The sequence below is a fragment of the Miscanthus floridulus genome, chromosome 2 (genome assembly GCF_019320115.1).
Source record: "Miscanthus floridulus cultivar M001 chromosome 2, ASM1932011v1, whole genome shotgun sequence".
NCBI lineage: Eukaryota > Viridiplantae > Streptophyta > Magnoliopsida > Poales > Poaceae > Miscanthus > Miscanthus floridulus.
In genome coordinates this window covers 127,400,058-127,421,987 of record NC_089581.1, presented here as the reverse complement: position 1 = coordinate 127,421,987, position 21,930 = coordinate 127,400,058, and the positions used below count along the sequence as shown (strand labels likewise).

The 21,930-nt window shown below is 41.8% G+C and overlaps 1 protein-coding gene across 2 annotated transcripts; it reads right to left on the bottom strand.

The window, feature by feature from the left end:
* Window positions 1-14,529: 14,529 nt before the first annotated feature.
* Window positions 14,530-17,297, bottom strand: LOC136539625 (PI-PLC X domain-containing protein At5g67130-like). Of its 2 annotated transcripts, none has more exons than XM_066531586.1 (9): window positions 16,993-17,297; window positions 16,761-16,883; window positions 16,332-16,469; window positions 16,130-16,228; window positions 15,733-16,036; window positions 15,391-15,614; window positions 15,122-15,208; window positions 14,915-15,015; window positions 14,530-14,820 (listed from the first exon to the last, which is right to left on the bottom strand). In XM_066531586.1, exons 1-8 carry the CDS (start codon window positions 17,092-17,094, stop codon window positions 14,986-14,988), a joined length of 1,107 nt encoding a protein of 368 aa, XP_066387683.1. In that variant the 5' UTR covers window positions 17,095-17,297; the 3' UTR covers window positions 14,530-14,820; window positions 14,915-14,985. The 2 variants fall into 2 exon arrangements, with proteins under 2 accessions (XP_066387683.1, XP_066387682.1); XM_066531585.1 differs by having other exon boundaries at window positions 14,537-14,804; window positions 16,993-17,296.
* Window positions 17,298-21,930: the final 4,633 nt, after the last annotated feature.

The window sequence follows — 21,930 nt, the reverse complement described above, 5'->3', positions numbered from 1 at the left end:
GACCTTTTCTAGCTTGTTAGAGGTTACCTTTATGGCGCAAGAGGGGCTTGCCATGTTGGGTATAGGGCTGCCTCTGTTCCTATGTGTATAGCCGCGATGGATATGTGCCATAGGAAAGGGGGTTCCTACATCTGCCTACCGAGAAAACCTAGCGGCCCCAATTTGTTAGAGAAACCTATGAAATGGCTTCATAGTGTACCCTGCCCATTCACCTTGGTAGTGACATAGGAGTAATTAACCTGGGCATATGGGAATCACGACTCGCGGTGAATGTGCACCACCTCTGTAGAGGGTTACAAACTGTTATAACAGCCATGCTCATGGTCACGAGCGGCCCGGAAAACTCATAGAATAATTGGTTACTCAATGTTGTTCATTTATGATGGTTTGTGATGATATGATCCAAATGATGCTGATATCTGATTAAGTGGGTTTAAAAGGGAGCTTAAGCATAACTTGATAATAATTGGTAATAAAATCCTGACTTACTAAAACTGCTAACTGCAGTAAACCAGTGTCGTCCTTTTTGAGCTACATAACCCCATGTTATCTTGTTAAGTATGGGAAGTACTTACACTTGTTTATTTCTATATTTGGATAAAAATCCTGGATGGGTAATAGATGACAACGGGTATGAGGAATTTCCTGAGGATTATTAGGCTTGCGGTCAACTAGTTGACCTTCCTTGTGATGAAGTTCCACGAGAGAGTTATCTTTTTATATTCCGCTGTGTGATGTAAGACTAAGTTATATTATGGATCTGATGTAAGAGACACCGTGATGATATTTTATGTAATTTTTTAGCTTGTGTGTGTGACTGATCCCTAGGCACACACGAGTTTTGTGCATTTATTTTTATCTTTAAAATTGGGTGTGACAGTTAACCGAGAGTAGGAACTGAATTTTCTTCGGTTATTTCAGTTCCTTAATATCAGGAACCTAATTTTTTGGTTCCGGTTCTTTCAATTTTGGTTCTGGTTCCAGTTCTTTCGGTTCGGTTCTCGGTTCTTGGTTAAATTTGCCTAGGGCTAGCTAGCACGCGACAGCAGTAGCACGAGCAGGGGAGAAGAGAGGGCAAGCAAGAGAGAGCAGAGAGCGAGAGGGAGCGAGAAGAATGGGAGAGCGATGGAGGGGCGAGCGCTCAGGCTCGGTTTTCCCCAATCGGAGGAGCGACGTGGCTAGCATGCAAGAGCGAGGCCAGCCACATGGCCTACGGTGCCCGAAGCCAGTCGGCTGTGACGCTAGGAGTTCAAACTCTATCAAGGAACAACTAAATACTACTGCAAAAATACAACTGAAACCCGCTTTTCATCCCTCCATATCTTCTAAACCAGTTAGTTTTGGAACAATCTGTAGTAACCAAAGTTGTAGAGCTACGCAATATCTCCAACTTTGCTTAAAGTGTCAAAGTCTGATTCAGCCTAGTTGGAGAGATACAAGGATCTAAAGTGGGGTACACAAAACTGAATACTCAGTTTCTGTCCATTAGGGACATAGCCAAATTTTGAGCTCCAGAAATAGCAATTCATTCACTTTTGGAGGCCTTGATAGACTAAGTTAGAGACTAAACTAGCTCTTGACCCCTAAACAAAGTTTGTTCTACTTAAGCAGAACCACAACTTTTATTTAAGGTCCAACTCCATGCAAGCACTCCAAATAGTTGGTCAACACAGGTCAAAACCATATCATGAAAAAGACAATTTTAGCTATTCCCACACTTAGAATTATTTTCTTGACATTTGTTCAACACAAACCCTTCATGATTTTTGTTGTAGAGTTCAAGTAGAGTAGTTTGAGCAAGGTTACAAGATTTGGTTGACACCACATGTTCTCATTCATGTAATAGTTCAATTCAAGCAAGAATATAACTTATCATTACATGTGACTTCTTGGCTCCAAACTTCATGAAACCTTTCCAATAGTTAATGTAGATGGAAATGGATGTGAGGCACATGAAAGGGGTACTTTTAACATTACTCAGGCATACCTCTAAAAAGGATCCACATAGAAGCAAAGGTGTGTTGTCCAAGTTTAAGTTGGGGCTCATTCTTAGAGAGTTGATCCCAACACCTTTGTCACCACTTACAAGTTTGAACTAGAGCTCTTGATTACCACTGAACTTGTCATGTTGAAGCTCAAACCCACTGCTTAACTGGTCACAAACACCTAAGGTGTTACAGTCACTTCTAGAAAGGCACCCGAGAGGTATTTTGATGATCGGACGTGTCCATTCGTGACCGATCGGACATGGCCCCGAGTCTGGTCCTCTCTGGCCCAGTGTACCAACACTAGCAGCACCTACGTCAGCATACATCAGTACTGACCAGACACAACCCCTGCATGTACGGTCCCAGAGCCCTCCAGAGTCCGATCACAAACCCTAAACCGCGCTGCCTCTACACCACTGACCGGACGCACAGGTCAAGCGTCCGATCCTACGTCCGCTCGTAGGAAACAGCGCCTCCTTAACTTCAACATCATCACCCTTGCTCAAATGTGCTAACCACCAAGTGTATCACCTTGTGCACGTGTGTTACCATATTTTCATAAATATTTTCAAGGGTGTTAGCACTCACTAGAATATAAATGCATATGCAAAGAATTAGAACATCTAGTGGTACTTTGATAACCGTGTTTCACAATGAGTTTCACCCATTTTAATAGTACAGCTATCTATCCTAAACACACTCACACCCACTTGGCGTCTTGAGTGCCAAAACAAAAGCTCCTATCAAATATACCTTTGCCTTAAGCTTTTTTATTTTTCTCTTTCTTTTTTTCTCAAGTTCGAGCACTTGATCATCCCCATGGCCTCCACCATCATCATGTTCTTCATCCATTTGCTCCACCACTTGGAATGTATCAACCTATCTCATGTTCACTTAGAGCACAAGGTTAGTACCTAGAGTTTCATCAATTCACCAAAACCAAACTAGGGCTTTTAGGTGGCTGTGTCTTCCATGGTCGCTGACTGGAGGTGCTGCTATAGGTGCGAGCCTTGGGGTGGGGGCCAGGACAACAAGTGAGTCCTCCAGCCATGCCGTGAGGGCGCGAGCTTGTGGGATTGGGCCGAGCGAAGCCAGCCACAGGCCAAGCGGTGCCCCTAGCCTGTAACCGCGCCGCTGGGGGAGAGTGGCAAATGGAGGAGGAGACGAGCCGGGAGAAGTGCGCAGCCGAGGGAGGAGGAGCGGCGCCGCCGCCTAGAACCGCGCCGCTCCCAAACCCTAACGTGTCGCCTGGAACACGAGTGCTCACGAGTTCGCTACGCTCAGGAATGATTCGACCATGATGGGAGAAAGGAGATAGACTGAAGGGTATAATTGTCTTTTTGCATATGGGCCTTTTCTTTTTTCTTTGCCATTTAATCCAACCATTTCAGACATTATTTCATAGTAGGGGCACACTTCGTCTAAATAAAACGAGGGCAAAATCATAAAGTTAAAAAGGAAGGGCAAAATCACCATTAGACTATGGAATAGGGGCAGAAACACCAAAATCACAATAAGTATTGATAGATTCTTCATCCATATACTCTTATAAAGCTAAACCCCACTAGATGATTTTTCTCTTCATACAAGGTGTCCACATCAATTGTCACTAAGTGACCCCACCAGATGGTATATCTCTTCATGCAAGGTGACACACCATTCCCCACTAAGTCCATGTCATCCTTTATTAATTATAAAAAATATCCACGTCATCTTTATCATGTGCAATACTTTTAATCTTTAGTCTATTAACATGTAGGTCATATACATACGCTATTTGTTTCGTCATCTATTCCTCTATAACGTAATCACATATTCTATTAGCTTTTCTTCTATTAGCTTACCGATTTTTTACCAGATATGATACAATAAAATAACATGCAAGTCAAATTCATATGTATACATAGTATATATAATACCATATAGTAATGCTATATATAATAGATTTATTTTTAGAAAAATCCCACAACAAAGCGCGTGGTATGCTTCTAGTTAACTATATTTTCATAGTATAACTATTTGATGTAATAAATTTTTGTAATTTTTTTTATAATTTAGCCAATCTTAAGATGCTTTGACTCTTTAAGAAAATTAGAATGACTTATAGAAATAGAGGGGGTAATTAAAAACGTTTAAGGCATGGATCAGAGTCTGACTAGCACCACACATACTGAATGATGGGGTGGGGGGGTGGGGGGGGGGGGGGGGGGGGGTGTCCGCCGGTCGGTCGGTGCTTCTCTGGTCGACCACCTTGTGCTAGCTAGCAGTTATCCTATTCGACTCGTCAATAGCCACACCACACACCGGCCGGTGGTTGTCATGACCTTGCCGACGACAATGATATGCATGCTGATGGCAGTGGTGGATCGGAGTCGAAGTCGATTGAGAGCCCGGCCGCATGCAGCGTGCCTAACGACCTACGTAGCTGTAGGCTGGGGTCGGCGTCTCACTCTTCACAGAGCATCATGTACGGTTTGACGCGCTTGCTTGCATGCACATTGCGCTTCACGACGAACAACTAGCTCACAAATGCACACACTGCATGCGATCGATCGAGTGCCGCCGACCATGCAAAGCACTAGTGTCATCATATCATACTAGTCACTTGTGCCCGCGCATATTTTGTTCGAATTTCTTTTTTATTTATACGAACCAATTTGTGTTGCCCGCGCTTCGCTACGGGTGACTTACTTACGACACATTTTATTCAATTAGTTTTTTTTTTGCTACGAACAAATTTCTCTCTTACCATCATTGTATGGGTAAAAAAATTATTTATATCTAGATGCAACATACTACGTCAGATTTGGATATCACTGTCGGATTTATGACAACCAGCAGTGATGTACCTTCACTGCCGGTTATGAGCTTGAAAATAAAAAAAAATTAGAGCTGGGCTAAAACCGGCAGTGAAGGACCACATCACTGCCGGTTTGTGGCTTGCACTGGCAGTGTTTTGGCGGCCACTCATCACTGCCGGTTTAATCCAAGAGCCGACAGTGATTGGGCTCTATCACTGTCAGTTCTAGCCAAGAACCGACGGTGATAAGCCTACAATACAAAAAAGGTTGCAGCCGTCCTTTCCTTCCTCCTCTCTTCCATTCCGAGAATAGAGACGCGCGTTTGGGCCCTTCCCTCCATTGTTGCGGCTGCTCTTCACCATGAAGCTAGCGTTTGGATTTTGAAGAATGGCTTGATCTTTTTGCTTTAAGGTTAGTAACAAACATCCACTCCTTTGATTTTTCTGTTTAATTAGTTTTGTTTTGATGGCTACATTGCTTAACTCTCGTTCTAGTTCTTTCTTTATTCTAGAGAGCACTTTTCCAATTGAACATTTGTACAAGGCTCAAATTGTGGTGAATCCATCATCCAAAAGGTTGATGTCTATGAACACATTAAAATTCCTAGCTAATTATTCTATGGTGGTCAAGATCATCATTGTTAGTATGTGATGCTATAATTAGTTCTTAGAAGTAGAGTAGAATAGATGTTCTTCATTATTGTACAATAATTGTTTTTTACTATGATTTTCAATTTACAGGGCCGGGCTACCAATTTTAATTTTTCAATAATTAGTGTACAATAATGTTTTCCAAAAATAGTACTTTCGAGCTACAAATGTTGCTCATGAAGCTCGATTTCTTATTAGTTCTTGTCATAAACCGGCAGTGCTCGTTATGACAACACTGCCGGTTAAAACACAAACCGACAGTGTTTGGTAGAACTGAACTCTACTGGGTGGTCTAATGAACCGGCAGTATTGGTGGACCAGAACTTTGCTGGTTCTATAAAGAATCGGCAGTGAAGTTAAAGAACACTGCCGGTTTGTAGGAACCGACGGTGATAGCTGACCCTCATCACTGCCGGTATGGTTGTACCGGTTCAAAATCTGACAGTGATGGGGTGTTTTGAACCGACAGTAAAGTGCTATTCTGACGTAGTGATAGACACTTCAGTCTATTGCAATTGCCGGGTGCAAGAAGCTCATTTATGCTAGCAGTCTCAACTACTCCCTCCATACTAAAAAAATAAACTTGTTTTGGACAGCGACACGGTCTCTAAAGTATTACTTTGACTCCTTGTTTTTATAAAAATATTTATCAAAAAGTGATATATGTATATTTCTATGAAAGTATTTTTCAAGATAAATCTATTTATATGGCTTTCACATTTCTAAACTCAACAACTTAAAAGTTATTCATGATTTATATTCCCAGACCCCAGGCTTATCCAAAACGACTTTATTTTTTAAGCACCGAGGAGGGAGTACTCACTTCGCTACAATAATGAGCATCTGTTTTCCAGTAGGCATGCATGCATGCACATGCACATGCATCTGCATGCATATGCACACTCTCACTCAAGTATGCATTCATGCCTTTAATCACTGCGGCCATATAGACGAGGTTTGGTTAATTAAGTTAGCCAGGCGTACAACAGCCCAAAACATCATGTATTAATGCAAAGAACGAAATCAATAACATGCCTTATACAAGGAGCAAGTAAGATTAATCTGCTAAAGAGACTTCGTTGGCATTGAATCAACTAATCCAAATTCCTAATTCACTGGTTAGACTAAGGTACAGTAATTACCTTTCAAAAAAGGTAGAGTGACTATGCTAAAAACGGTAGAGTAACTACATCATACACTAAAAAAAGGTAGAGTATCTATACTAATGGACCAGTCACCCATACACATTACCGTAACAATCCTAACAAATAGTGAGAGCTAGAGTTAACTTAATTGGGCACACATGGTTTAACACATACAGAGTATTACTTATTATCATGTATGTCGATGCAACCATCAAAATTACTACTCAAATGACATAGCCACACATGAGATATTACTCGGAAGACAAAGACATGAGCGTGTGGGAATTAAATGTATGTGCTAATGCTGTAATGCATGCATGTGTGTGTGCCTGTTTCAAGTTTGCATGCGTCCAATAGAGGTATAGTGTCAATGCTTTCTTGGTTGGTAGAATGAATGCCTTGAGTAGAATAAATGGTGGGCCCCTTGAAGCGATAGAGCATGCTTGCCAGACTCTTGAGGTGGACGACATGCATGGTGCTAAGCTAGAGGAGCTGTCATCTGGACCACTCGAAATAAATCATATATAGAGGAGACAATAGAGGCTACGTGGACACTCTCAGAGGCCGCCTTGATGGCATGCCTTCATATTTGAGGCCATAGCTACCGATTCCTCGTATATGAACTACAAGGAGGACACATGGAGACGCTAGGAGGGCTGAGAGGGGTGCGATGAAGTAATGGATGGCACATGTTTATATAGGCAAGCGTTGGAGGAGGAACGGGCGCCTCTGCATGCATGGGTGCAGATGCAAGTATGGTAGCCGTATTAATGGTGACCAACTCCAACCACCGACCACCTCGGGAGCAACATGCGCACAACCCAAGTCGTCTCTTAGATGCATGGATGCATGTGTAAGTACAAATGTTCCCGCATGGTCGGTGAATTGTTTTTATCTGATGGTAAGGAGGAGAGGCATTAAATGTGTCTACTTGCCTGACTTGTTTTTATCCGATGGTAGCATGGAGGGGAGGCATTAAATGTGTCCACTGCTTTCAACCCACCCTGCGTAGGTGAAGATGTCTAGTGCTTTCAAATTTATTGAGTGAATTTCTGGACAGCTTAGGGAGGCACTCGTGCATGCATGGAAAATTACTGCCTAGTATCTATTGATAGTAAATTCATTAATGTAAAAGAAGAAGGCACATGTGATGTAAATTCCTCCTGACATAGTAACTTTTTTATGTAAAGGACACGTGAAAGCACAGTGATGTAAATCTCCTACCGTAGTAACTTTTTGCATGCAAAGTACACTTATAGTTTATATTGTCCTTGCATGCATGGTCATTCAATTTTTCATCTACTTCATTGAATGCGTCCACTCCATGGAGGAAGGTTGGTTGTGACGCGCTTCATCTGAGTTGTGAAATTTCTATCTAACGCACCAACTAAATAGAACATACGTGACACCCTGAAAGACCGCCTAGACGGCGTGCCTTCATATCTCTAATGCATGTGTGGACTCCTACTATCTATCCAAAGTTCCAAACATTGTAAGCTACGTAGGGTAGACTCGTGGCTCTACCCTAGCCACGGTCCAGCTGTATCGCTGGATCACTTCTTTCAGTTCAGATATTTGAAACATGCATGTCCCTGTCCAGCGTGCCACCACAAAATAAAACATTCATCTATCCATCACCATCCATCTCGCTCCTTCGTCCCTTTCACTAACCAGGGGCCAGGGGGCCGGGCTTTTGTGTGTAGCAACTTGGCACACGACTGAGCAATCTAGTCGCAACAGCTTCCCTGAGACCGAGAAAGACCACGAAAAAGGACCAGCCAGCTAGGTCGTGTCAACTTTGGCCACTGTTTCCTCTCTAGTACATAGGACCAGCCAGCATACAATGCCTGGTTCAGAGTAAACAAGGAAAAGGATAAAATCTAGTGTATGTATATATATATAGTACGATATACAAATGGGTCCCTCTAGCACAATCTTCTCTCTAGACATCATTTCCATTAGAAATAAAGAGCCATCTCTACACATCATTTCCACAGAAAAATCCAGAGCACCCCATGGTAGAATAATTTGACCAGATTATTATGAGAAAACAGAAGCATATGCATTAACCGCTTTTTTCTCCATGAACCTGCTGCTTGAGAAGTGCCAATTTTTATTCATAAAACAATACGATGGTTACAAACCCTAGGGCAAAAGGGAAAATGTGCAGCAAGAAAAGGAGGAGAGAAACACCTACACAAGGCCTTATTTGGATGCACATGTATTCATCTAAAGTTCTAAACACATGTGTGTTGTAGTGGGTTGAGATGGAATTTAGTTTAAATTGCATCGCAACCTACTTCAATGCACATGGATTCAAGGGGATACATGTGCATCCAAACAAGCCCCAAGGTGTGTTTTGTCCCTGCCAGTGCCCAAATTCCTCATTTCATCTTTAATCTTCTCCAAGATAAAAGGTGACCGAGATAGAGTTCTATCTATTGTAAATCTCTCCTATTCCGTTCCTCCCAAGTTTCCCAAACCATCAGGAGTATCAATGTCAGAACACCCTTTTGGGGGCACAAGGAGTATGGGCCAACAACTTTGTCCACCACTCATGACGGGTTTTGTACATTCATCCCATTTACTAGTGAAAATTTAGAGGTGTTTAGTTTGAGGAACTATCTCATTCTAGATAAGGCGGTGCATCATGAGACTATTGCCCAAATTTAGTACAATGACTCAATTCCTCAAACTAGTACCACTTATTAACTTGTGAGAGGTACGAGCTGACGATGCATCAACTCATTCCATCACTACTACAGCACGGATTCTATGAGATAGGTCCTCTAATTAACTACACCACCTCTGAAAATGGTGAGATGGGCTCTAGACAAATGCGCACCTATGTTAATAATTTACAAAGGCAAACATAAGGAGACCGCCTCTGTTAATCGATTATTTAAAGAGACAGTAGTCTTAGGAAGACCGCCTCTGTTAATCGACTAATAGAGATAGACTCCTTAGCATGTTCGTCTCTGAAAATAGCTACTAAGAGAGGTGACACTCTTAAAAGGCCTACCTCTAAAGATAGTTGCATAATTCGTAACTTTTTTCATACAAGTCGGATGAAGATGAATTCACAACAAAATTCTAGATCATGATGTGATCTACAATTTTGTAGTTGGTAAGTTTTGTTTGAAACTATTTAGAGTCCGCAAAAGTTGTTTTAACTTCTTGGATTTTGAAATTTAATTGTAATTTTCAAACAATCTTGGATGTTGACATGGTCAATACCAAAGTTGCAGTTCTCAGTACAATCTACAACTTTGTAGTTGATTAGTTTTTTTTATTAGAAATCGTTTAGAGTTCCAAATATGTGTTTTAATTCTTAGATTTTGAAATTCAAAATTTGAAATTTTCAAACGACCCAGAATGTTCACATGGATAGTACCAAAAATGTAGTGGTCAGCCCAATCTACAAGTTTGCAGTTGATAATTTTTTTATTTGTAGTTTTATTTTATTTTTTATATTTTGAGTTTTAAATTTTTAAAATTTTCAAACTATCTCGTATAGAGACATCATATACTAAAGTTGTATTGCTTGACAAGCTTTAAAACTTTCTAGTTGAAACTTTTTTTTTCATTTGAGATCATATAGTGACTAAAATATTCAATACAAGGTTACTTAATACAGTAAGATATCATCCTATATATACTCATAGATAAGTGTGTGGCAATGAGGTGTTGTCTAAGTTGAAGGTCATGGGTTTGAATACTAATATACTAATAAACACTTATTTTTGTTTTTTCTATAAATCATTTTTAAATCGATGTACTTATAGCAAAAATATCCACCTCTAGAAACAAAAAGGTTGAGTGAAAATGAGATAAACTACTTCATTCCTCAAACCAAACACTCGGCCTGATGTAATCCCCATATCTCAAAATAATGTTGTTTTGGATACCAGCATACCAATCTTATCACTACATTACTATTTACTACTCCCTCCTATCCTGAAGTATAAGGGATTAGAGATCCAAACGATTTTCAGGCAAAATAAGGAGCTTGGCAAAATACCACCTTGTCTTTCACTAATTAGGATGGAGGGAGTAGTTCAATTACTTTCCTTTGTTATCAGCTGACGCCAAGTTTAAAAGGAATCTCAGTATTTTCTAAAAAAAAGAGGTGAGAGGTGTTTGAGAACCCAAAATACATTATATTTTGGTAAATTTTAAACTTTGGATCTCTTATATTTTAGAACGGAGAGAGTAGTATATAAAATATATGAAAATTATAGCAAGGTGAAACTACTTTATATTTAGTTCAATTGAAATATATGCAACAGATTTTGATGGTCAAAACTTAAATATCCTGACTACTCAAAACAACACTCCTTGCGTAGGAGAGAATTACAACCAAACAAGGCCATCTGCACTCCTTTTCAGTACCTTCAGCAGAAGTCCAAGAGAATTCGTACACATATTACTGTTGGCATCGTTTTCCTAACTCTGTTACTTCTGGTTAGGTTTGTTCGGTCGCTTTGTCTGCCTGACAGTGATGATTGTTACTGTCCTGGTAGGGTACACAATCGGTTCGAAAATTGTACAAATGGTACGGTTATCACTCGACTGCAAACGTGGTTTGTGCTGGTAATCGTATTATAATGAACAGATTTGTTTATTTGTCGTTAATAACGCTAAATCCGGCCAGCATAATAATAGAGGCTATAGATCGTCCAAGCAGCACAAGGCCGAGATATACAACAAAGGGACATCTAAACAGCAAGATCATCTAGCAGGTTGCATTGGCGCGACCGATTAGATGCTCGTTTTTTATCTGAAACATCCATGAACGCTTCTTAGAAAGACCCTTCGGGGAGACGCACAGCAGGGTGTCCTAGGATCGGCAAGACTACCTAGAGTGCTGATAAATCTCGTCGAGAAAAGTGCTGAAAAGTCGAGAAAAGATAGGGTTTGGAGGTAAAAAGTATTGGTACCTCTATCGCAAAAGGAGTTTTACACCTTAGGTTCCAATTCTATCAACTAATCTACCAAGTTAGACTAAAAAGGTAAAGCACACAACCAAAGGAATGCAAGTAATGCGGAAGCGTAAATGTGGTATAGAAGAAAAACTCCCCTTTACGACGGTATTTTTCCTGAGGTATCGAGAAGCTCACGCTTCCCCTAGTCCTCATTGGAGCCCCTCGCAAGGGCTAAGCTCCCAGTCGAATAACTCTATAGATAGCCCATGGTCCTTCCCCACATGCAGTGTGTCTCCGTGTGGTCTTCTCTCAGGTCACTCCCTACTGTCTATCAAATTTTCGGCCAAACCGTCATAGATCACTCATTCCCGGACTACAACCTAGATGGCCAGTCCACACGTCGAAGGGTCTTGCAAGACTATAAAGCACCTAGAGTAGAAGAGATGTGCACGCAAGCATTGAAGGTATGGAGGTATGCAAACCTCACTAAACACTAGGCCTAAGCGTAGAGAAAGTGCCAAAACAATCTTTAACTAGATTAAGCACTTCACAAAGCACTCTCACTAATCATCTAATATTTCTCTAAGCACTTTTGGTGTCTCAAGCATAAATGGATGAGCCTCAACTCTCCACACACTTCCCTTGACTCTAGTACATCTTTCTTAGACATTTGGAGAGGTATAAATAGCCCCAACACCAAAAACTAGTTGTTACTAGCCGTTCAACAGCTTATCTGTGAGCACCGGAGCTTTCCAGTGATCACCTTTACTTCTGGTGTTTATTGGGGTTCTGTCATTAGAGCTTCCTTGTGTGCACCGGAGCTTTTTCCGCTAGTAGTTCAGTTTTTAGCACGATACACTTTCGTGTTTTGGGCATAACTTTTTGTTAAGAACTTGATTTTAATAATCTTGGACTTCATAGAAAGCTAAAGAAGTGCTCTACAACTTTGAACTCATCCCATGACAATTTGAGTTCTGATAAGAACCGAAAAGTCACCATAGTTCAGCATGAGAGATTTTCGTTGCTCTTTTTTTAGCACGACGCAATTTCGTATTTTGGGCGTAACTTGTTGATGATCATGGACTTCTTCGAAAGCTAACGAAGCGCTCTACACCTTTTAGCTGATTTCAAATCAGTTTTAGTAGATCCAAAATCATAAGGCAAGACCAATTCATTAATCTTTGTCTCGTCTTTGATCTTTCAAATACTTTTGATGTCTTGGGTGCTTTTCATGTCTTCTATGGTCTTTAACACTTTTATTTGAACTTCATTTGAGGTGTTGATTACTTTGATCTTCAATATAGCGAACCTAAGTCCATCCCTACATCTATAGAACTAAAACCCTGTATACTAGCAAATAATGTTAGTCTCATTGACCATGTTATCATACAATCACCAAAATACGACTCCTGCTAGGTAGTGGTGTAGCCAGGATTTGTAGCTATGGTGGTCCATTGTCTAATTTTTTTACCACTATAAATTTAACATACACGTAGACAAGCATATTAAAACACAATTAATGATAAAAAGGACATACATAGTTCATAAAATAGATGAGTATAGCTTTCTTAACATAGAAATGAAATATTACATACCCATAATAGTCGAAGAACAATATGTTTCAATATCACCACTCCTCGTCGATCATTTCAACAATTCTGCAAAAGAATTATATAATATTTCAATATATCAAACCAATAATCCAATACTGCAAAAATTTCATATATTGAAATAAAATATTTCAGTGTTGTTGCACTTGCAGAAAAAAAATCAGTTTCGCATACGGGCCTTGGTTGGGCCGAGCGTAGGATGGTCTGCGGCCCCACAGGGACCACCCTGTAGCGTCGGGTCTTAACCTACTTTTTTGTCTTCTTTTAGTCTCGCAAATGGCGTGGGGTTTTAACATGCCATAGGGACCAGCATTTACATTATTATTAATTTAGTATTATCTAGAGACTCAGAATTTCAAAGGTTTTTTTTTTCTCCCGCATCGTCTGAACATTCACACCTACAACTACAACAGGACAACTCGAGTCTGCAGCTTTCAGTGAGAAACAGGCGAACAGCTACGTACGTATTGTACTGCATCAAAGTTATGTATAAGAATGCATAAATTTCGACAACACTAGATTGATTACTACAGATTCAACACGGATGATGTTGTTTAGAACGTCTACATATCGTGACATTACTGACACTTTTTTAAAAATACTACATTTCAAATCAATGTGATGTGATTAACAATACGGCAATACATACTGGAGTAATTATTTACAGGTTGATGAATCAAGCTAGAAAAGAGACGGGTATGAATACTATATAGCACCTTTATCAGCCTGTTCGCTTGGTCGTAAACGATCGTAAATTTTCAGCCAGAACAATATTTTTCTCTCACACCAAATCAGCTAGCAGTAATAATCCACGATCGTATACGATCGTTTCAGCCCTAGCCGAACAGGCTGTATATTTTCAATGGAGCCAGTACTTCATCAGGTCAGATGACAAAGAGATGCCAAACTTTCAGGCACGGAGTGTCTATGTGAAACCCATTCCATGGTTTTGTTAGTAACACTTTGGTACAAAATATCCTCATTATTTATATACCTTTTATTTTTAGTAACTAGGTTATGCAAAAGCCTATTTCTTTTCTCGATGGAGATTTTTGTTTCTCATCTTCAATATGCAACAGTACATTTGGCTCCTTAGCAGTAGATTTCGGATGATTTCTCTTCAAATGTCCAGTATGTGTTCCTTCCGTTTCAAATTACAGGATATTTTGACTTTTCTAGATACATTGTTTTTACCATGTATCTAGACATAGTGTATATCTAAGGGCATAGCAAAAGCTATGAACCCATCGGATAATAATTTCTACAAAGTACATTTCTTGTATTTTCTGCATATTTAGGCCCTGTTTGGTACCGCTCCGTGGTGCTTCGGCTCCTGCCCTCCGTGAACAGTAACCGCGCTACAGTGAGAGGAAAAAGGTGGGAAGAGAAAACAGCTCCGATGCTACAGTGTTTGTTGCAGGGGTGTCAGCCGGAGCCGGAGCTGCCGGGAGCGGTACCAAACGGGGCCTTAGAAATGATCCAAATCTGGACAATGAAGTCTGAAGTCACATTGCTTTCCCAGTTCAAAACTAGAAGATTTTGAAAGTAAATTCCTATTCACAGACATGAAACCTCTGGTTGTTTCTTACATATTCCTATCGCTTACACTGTTGTATTGCTGCATCACTCTCAGGTAATCTACTTTCTAATTATGTCTTCCCTTAAAACTACCATCATCACACCACCTGCATTGCAAAGAATCTGTTCAGAGTTGAGACTTATACAAGCATTCAAGTACAAGAGGATGTACAGCAGCAAGAAGGTCAAGCAAAAAGAAGTCTTGTCATCACCATACCAAGTAAATATTGCATTTCTGTAATCCTGTATGAATGTACCACTCCAATCAAATTCGTATTTCTTATGGACTTATGCAGAACATACTACACCAGAACCTTGCTGCAAATGCCAAAACAGAAGGGGTTGAATTCATGTAGCTGTTAGTATATCACCAAAAGAACAATGCACATTAATCCACATAACAGGAAAATGCATATTGTCTCACCGAGCATGCCCTGATGTCCTGGCACCCGCATAACAGTTTACCATTGAGCAAGTCTGTGGCCTGGAATGCACCGCCTCCATCGCTTCTCTGGAATATTTCAGTTCAAAATAATGTCAGCCTCATCCTGTAGAAAATCTGAAAATGCTGAAGAGTGCTTCTGAAAACAACTAGAGAGAAAATTTCAAATGTTTCTAAGAAAGCGAGGTGATGATCTTCTTTCGAATTTCTGAAAATTCTTGTCAAAAGATTGACTTTCATATGCTAAGTACCTTGTAGTAATCAACTGCGATAAAATTGGCCCATCGATTCCCTGCTGCGCCATAGCATGTATTTACCATGTCAACAAGACTCTGGGAATGCTGCAGACATGCTGTGAACTTCACAGGGACCGATGGGAAGTAGTTCATGAGGACCAGCGATTTAGTGTTGTCATTGAGAGGAGCAGACTCAGCACGGTTTGAGCATTTCCCAGCATCCATCCCATCATCACCATCTGGGATCAAGAGAAGCATGTTATATTCAAGCATACCAGTGGCGTTTAATTGAACTGCAATCTACCAAACAAACAAAAGAAAAACAAAAACAAAACAAAACAGGAACCGATGCCTCACAATTATTCTCAACCATGAAATTCCACTGGTAAGCAATGCCTTCTGTACTCTGCTTCGAGCTGATGGAGGTGAACACCAGGAGGCGCTGGTTGCTCACGACCATGTCACTGACAAGAGGCCAGTCCTGACCGTTCTGCGGCATTTTTGACACCGGGAACCAGTACTTGAACAGACCAGAGGCATTGAACACATTTGTTAGTCCATTGGGCGCGTGAACGTAGTCTTCCAGGATTATCGTGACGATTTCGGACGGATTTGTCGAAAGGAATGCCTCGATCTCCTTGAAAGTGTCCAGTGCAGGTTCCTACAATGACCCCAAAGTACGGTAAAACACGGCGTAATCTGAAACGCCTTCAGTTGAGATGCTAAGCCATGTTCAGTGAATCAGTGTACTCACGAATGCGGTGAAGTCGTTGCATTTCCCTCCACTTGAATGGCACAACCATACGTCGTCTTTGAAGTCATATGTGTCGAGCATCAGTGCCCGGACTCCGTTCTGCATGTCATAGCAAAATGGCGCGAGAATGTGAATTCCATTCCGGGTGGAGAGATGTACATCAGGACATCTGAAATAATCGGAGAACCAGAAGGTACATTACATTCAACTGATCAGTGACCGTATCCTCCTGGTTGTCGAAAGTGACGCGTGGGATTCCGGTGTGCGAAGGCTCCCCGACGATGGCATATGAATTGTGCGTCGTGAGGTAGGCATACTTGTTGAACGGCAACGAGTTGTTCTGCGAGCGAAACAACGAACCAGAAGCCAAATTCATTCGTTCCGTACATGGGAGAAGGAACATTAGTCATTTGTGCACATGATATCCTCCTGGATTAGTGAGTGCAAATGAATCTTTTTTTTATATCCTGGATGTGCTGAATTGATTTGCGAGCCAGGATTCATAATAAACAAACAAAGGACACGAATTATCTAGAATCGTAAACCATAACTGCTCCCCGTCCGTTTTGCGGCAGTAGAAGAGAAGAAATAAGGCAAGAGAAACGAAGCGGAGGCCGGCGGCTAGGCTTACAATGAGCTGGAAGGGGTTGGTGGCGGCGGAGCGGACGCAGTGGGAGCCGGAGAACTTGGGCTCGCAGTCGAAGCACCACTGGCCGGCACCGCAGTCCGCGCTCGTGGAGCAGGAGTCCCCCACCTGGAAGAACCCGCCAAGGCCCAAACCATTGATCAATCAATCCCATGGAAGAAAAAAGGAGAGGACTTTCCGACGGGTTAGTTCTTGACGTCCTCCGCCGCTTACTTACATTGGCAGCCGCAGGTCGGAGGAGGCCGAGCAAGAAGAGGAGGAGCAGGAGCGGCGGCGCGAGCAGAACCCGAACAGGCGCCGCTGTAAAGGAGCGGCCCATGTGGCCGTGTGGGTGATTGGTCGATCTCCTTTCCTTTTGCTGGTGCGCCGCGCCAGACCCCCTCCTGATTCCTGAATTCTCTGTCGATATGGAGAGAGAGAGAGAGAGCGAGAGCGAGAGCGAGAGGAACAGCGGCGAGAAAGAATAATGCCGTTCAGGATTCCTCAGGGTCTCCGTCGTCCACCTTGGACTAATCAACAAACAAATCAATCGCCAGGAAGAGAGATTGTTGGGGAGGTGGTTGGAGTGGAGTGTTAGCTTTGTCCCATCCCACCATTTATAGTACTCCTATACGACTAGGACTGCCAGTAGATTGAGTACAGGTCGCAGGTGGATTTGCAGCAACGGAAGGCAATGCTTGCTAAATTCAGACGAGGAATGGCCGTGCGGATTTGGCAAAGACACTGTCAGTGCTCGTTGCCCATATAAAATCAGATCCTCCTGCAGTAACGACCGCGCTGCTTCTGTTATTGTATTAATAAATGGAGGATTTATTATTTTTTTAGAAAAAGAAAGAAATTTGTTCGCGTCCGCCTGTGGCAGCTGCCGCCGATCTCATCATGTGAATGAACGGAAGAGAATTTCCAGTTGGCCGGTCGGGGTTGGTGTTGCTTCCAAGGCGGTCTGTTTGTTGGGTGGCCAAGACTCCGGTTTCGTCAGGTCGTTGCTGCTTGTTGCTCATTGAATTGATGTGGTCAAAGTAACGCAGCTGGGCCTGAGGTCGTCCGTCCTGCGAACTGGCCCCGTTCCGTAACAGTAAAAAGGCGGCTCTCTCACGAAGAGGGCAACTGTAGCTAGGAAATAAGCGGCTCAGCAGCCGCAAGCGGAGTGTTATGCATTATTGCAGCCACTTCCCCACTACGGAGCCACAAGCCGACTGGCTAGACCGGGGATACGAACAATACCAACTCATATCGCTGCACCTTTCGGAAAAAAAATTCGTATCGCTGCAACATCTAACGTTATTTAATATTCTACTTATAGTCTCTGTATTGATTTGCTACAGAACAATGAAAATACTCAAGAATATTTAGGTGATTTCATTTTTGTTAGGTGATTTCTTTTCTTTTTTTTTTTTGCTGACTTTTTGTTAGGTGATTTCATTCGGTACCGACCTCGAGCAGTAGAAAATGTTTCCGGTTATAACTCTACAATTTTATGGTACCACTCACAAGACCATCAAAACTACATGTGCATTTATGTGTAACGCTTGATATATAATAGAGGCAAATTAACTAGAAGGGTACCCAAAAAGTTTTTTTTTGGGTCTGATTTAGGTTCTAATCTGGCATGTTTTTGGTGAACTTTAGGAATTTCATCAGTATTAGCCGTAGTTCGCTTGGCATGGATTAAGGCTAAGAACTATTCCAGCTAATCAATGGTTAATACAAATAATCTATCATTCCAAGTAGAATCGTCCCAGGAGAACTGTTCTAGAGTAAACGAACGAGTCCTTAATTAGTTGAAATCCAGCCTTTACTTATTTAAAAGTTTCTAGAATAGCCTGTTCGGTTGATATTAAAGTCGGTTGATAAACTGACTAAAACTGATTTATTGTGAGAGAAAAATACTGTAAATTCTAACTGATAAGTCGGCTGATAAGTTCAAGCGAACAAGCCCTGGCGCTCGATCTACTCCTACCAAAAGGTAGTAAAAATCTAATAGAAACATAGCGGGCGGACGTGGCACAAGCACCGCTCGGGTGGGGCTCAACCACCCCTGCCGCTTTCGTGATAATGAAACCTTTAATTTAGCCCTTTCTTATTTCTGTAGACACGGAAGAGGAAAATGAGTGGCTCCAGAGATTAAAGATGACTTGAACCCTTTGGTATGAATTCTAGATTCGTCGATGAGTGTATAATAGATGGAAATTCAATAAAACAAAAAATGTCCATAATGTTTTACTATGGATAGTTCTGAATGGATATTGTGCATACAATTTACTCATGTAGGGTGTTCGACCATTAGGACGATTATGTTATTCTTGGGACAATCTCTGACCCGAAATGCTCCTGTACGGCGTCCGTCCGTCCGGACGATAGCTTCTCAGGCCTATGCAACAGACCGGCCCAATAGGCTCGTGCTTCTCTATTAAAAAAAACAACCATTGGACGCTGATTCTCCAATCCTCCTTGCTCGCCTGTCGCAGCATTCTTCAACGCCGCATCACACCATCGAGCGTCGTGGTAGATTCCACTGCGTCGTCGGACGCATGCCTTCTACAGCGCGGGGCCACTTGCCGCGACGTTCTCCAATGCGGAGGCACCTCGCCTCGGACACGACACCAGCCTGCCGTGACCTTCTCCAGCAGTGGGGGGCGCCTCGCCGCGGGAGGCCGCACCCGCCTGACCGCTACTGCTGTCTCCATCATGGGGGCCGCTCACCATGGGCGCCACCACTTGCCGTCGAGCCCGAGCCGCCGTGGATTATGGCATGGTTCACGACGACCGCCGCGGCGCGCCCGGGTGCTTACTTGGCGCCATCCTTCCTCTCTCCACCGCGCCGAGCCGCCTGCCTGCCGCCATCCCTCGCTCTCCACCGCACTCGAGCACCGCTTGCTGGCTACCGTAGTTTCCCACAAGGTAGGCTATGGCCGTTGGTGATGTCGTGTTTCTAGTGTTTTAGATGTATGTGTTCAAGTGTTTCATCTGAATATTGCGTATGTTGCAATGGCTATATACGCATGTTGCAAGAGTGTGTTTCAAGTTGCAAGCATATGTTTTCAGGTGTTTCAAACGTATATTAAGTGTTTCATATGGATGTTGCAGAAGTATATCTGGATGTTGCATAAGATGCTTGTTGCAAGCGTATATTTCAAGTATTTTAGGTGTTTCATATGTATATTGCAAGTGTTTCATCTGTATGTTGCATATGTTTTTGCAATTGATTTAAAGTGTTCTCAGGTGTTTCAGACATATATTGCAAGTGTTTTAGCTGTTTCAGATGTATGTTGCAAGTGTTTTTATATGGATATTGTAAAAGTAGATTGGAATATTGCACATGTTGCAATAGGACCCACCTGTTGTAGACGCATGTCGCTGCTACTAGGGCGCCGCCATGGGTCACTATTGGTATAAATTAATGCACACAAAATAATTCGTAAGCGCATGGATATTATACCGATGTAGCACTTCATTGGGAGTACCCAGTTTTATATCAAACTCGAGGAAACGTGTGTGAGAATAACCAAATCTAACTTAACCCAACTTCACAATCAAGGCTAGATAATATGAGCATAGAGGAGATCGCAGAGGTCTTTTAGTTCTAACTTCGGTAAGCTTTGTCTTCTATTATTCAGTTCTAGGGATATTACTAGAGAAAACACAGGAAGAGTATGTTTTCTATAGCAACAAGGTCCTGATAGGCCTACTAACGCGAGGTGGACTACATAGGATTCAATGAGGCTATAAGAGTCACCCTCATGAGCTACCACCGATTTGGAAAGTAGGGTACATCTATGAGTAACCGAGTCTAAGCACCACGCTTACACTACAAATACTACTTTAACCTCGGAGCTACAAGGATTAAAGTACTCAAAGAGAGTCACAAACCTAAAGAACAATATGAACAAGATGCTTACTTGAATTAGAAGTCGATTACCAGAGAAATCTCAGAAGCAAGCTCAAGAAGAACTTGATTCCGCCAGGGTACAAGCCGTAGAGAGAGCACCGATAGGTCGAAACTCCTCTGAAACTCTTCCCTCTCACTCTATCTCTCTATTTCTAATATAAGACTAGAACCTATTGAAGACTAATCTTCTCTTGATTGCTAGCTCTGATCCTGGTGGAGATATAGATAAGGGTTTCTGGCCCTTAGGTCTTAGGATCAACTGCATGGATGCCCTAGAGGGGGGTGCAGGTTGGTATATATAGGTCGGAGCATCAATCTTGAGCCCTCGGATCAAACCGACTTTAATAAAACGGTGGAGATGCAATCCTTAAGGCGGTAAAGAACCGACATAGCAACGAGAGGATGACATGTGGGGCCCACAGGCTGGCCGCCCTGTAGGTGGGGATGACCAGCCCCACATGTTAGGGGCACGGGCTCCACTTAGGTGAAGAGCCTCCTAGAGTCTTTCTACGCTGTTTACGCGGTGGAATTTCATAATTTCCTTTGACGAATAGGTCCTCCTTGATGGTTTTCTGATTAAATCCTGCTGGAAGTACAGATTCACCAAAACTCATAGAATTTGTCAGTTAAAACCCCTAAGTCTATATTGGTGATCCATTTTAGCTATTTATACAAGTTACATTGGCGGTTTATGATGAATGTTAACTATCGTCAACAAACTCCCCCATACTTAGGCTTTTACTTATCCTCGATAAAAGGATGGATTACTCAAAATATAACCCTAGGACAAGTCATCAACATAAAACTATTCCTAGTCATGCATGAACTACAGGATTCAAAGTGTCTACCTTGAAACTTTGAGCGGTTGAAAAATGGAACAGCTTGAAATAGATCACCATCTTCCTTCAGTCAAGTCAATTGAAGAAACATTTAAGATTTTTGAAAATAAAACATAGCTTACCTTCTCCTTTTGTAGTACTCTCAAATCGCTCTGTATATATGGTATTTTTGGATCCTCACCAAGGCAATGATGACTTTGCCTTCTTTTTACCTACTTCTAAACAGCTTATGTGGAGCTTAGGCAGGGATAGATATGAGAACATACTTGCATTGCATATATTGTAAAGTCAAAACAAGGATCCAAGGAGAAAAATGTCATACTCTTAGATCAAGATGTGCATGTGTGTGGATATATATGTGGTGGCTAACCTAATTCTACTATACTCGAAATATATCTCTCTTGATTAAAACTTGAAAAACACTTTG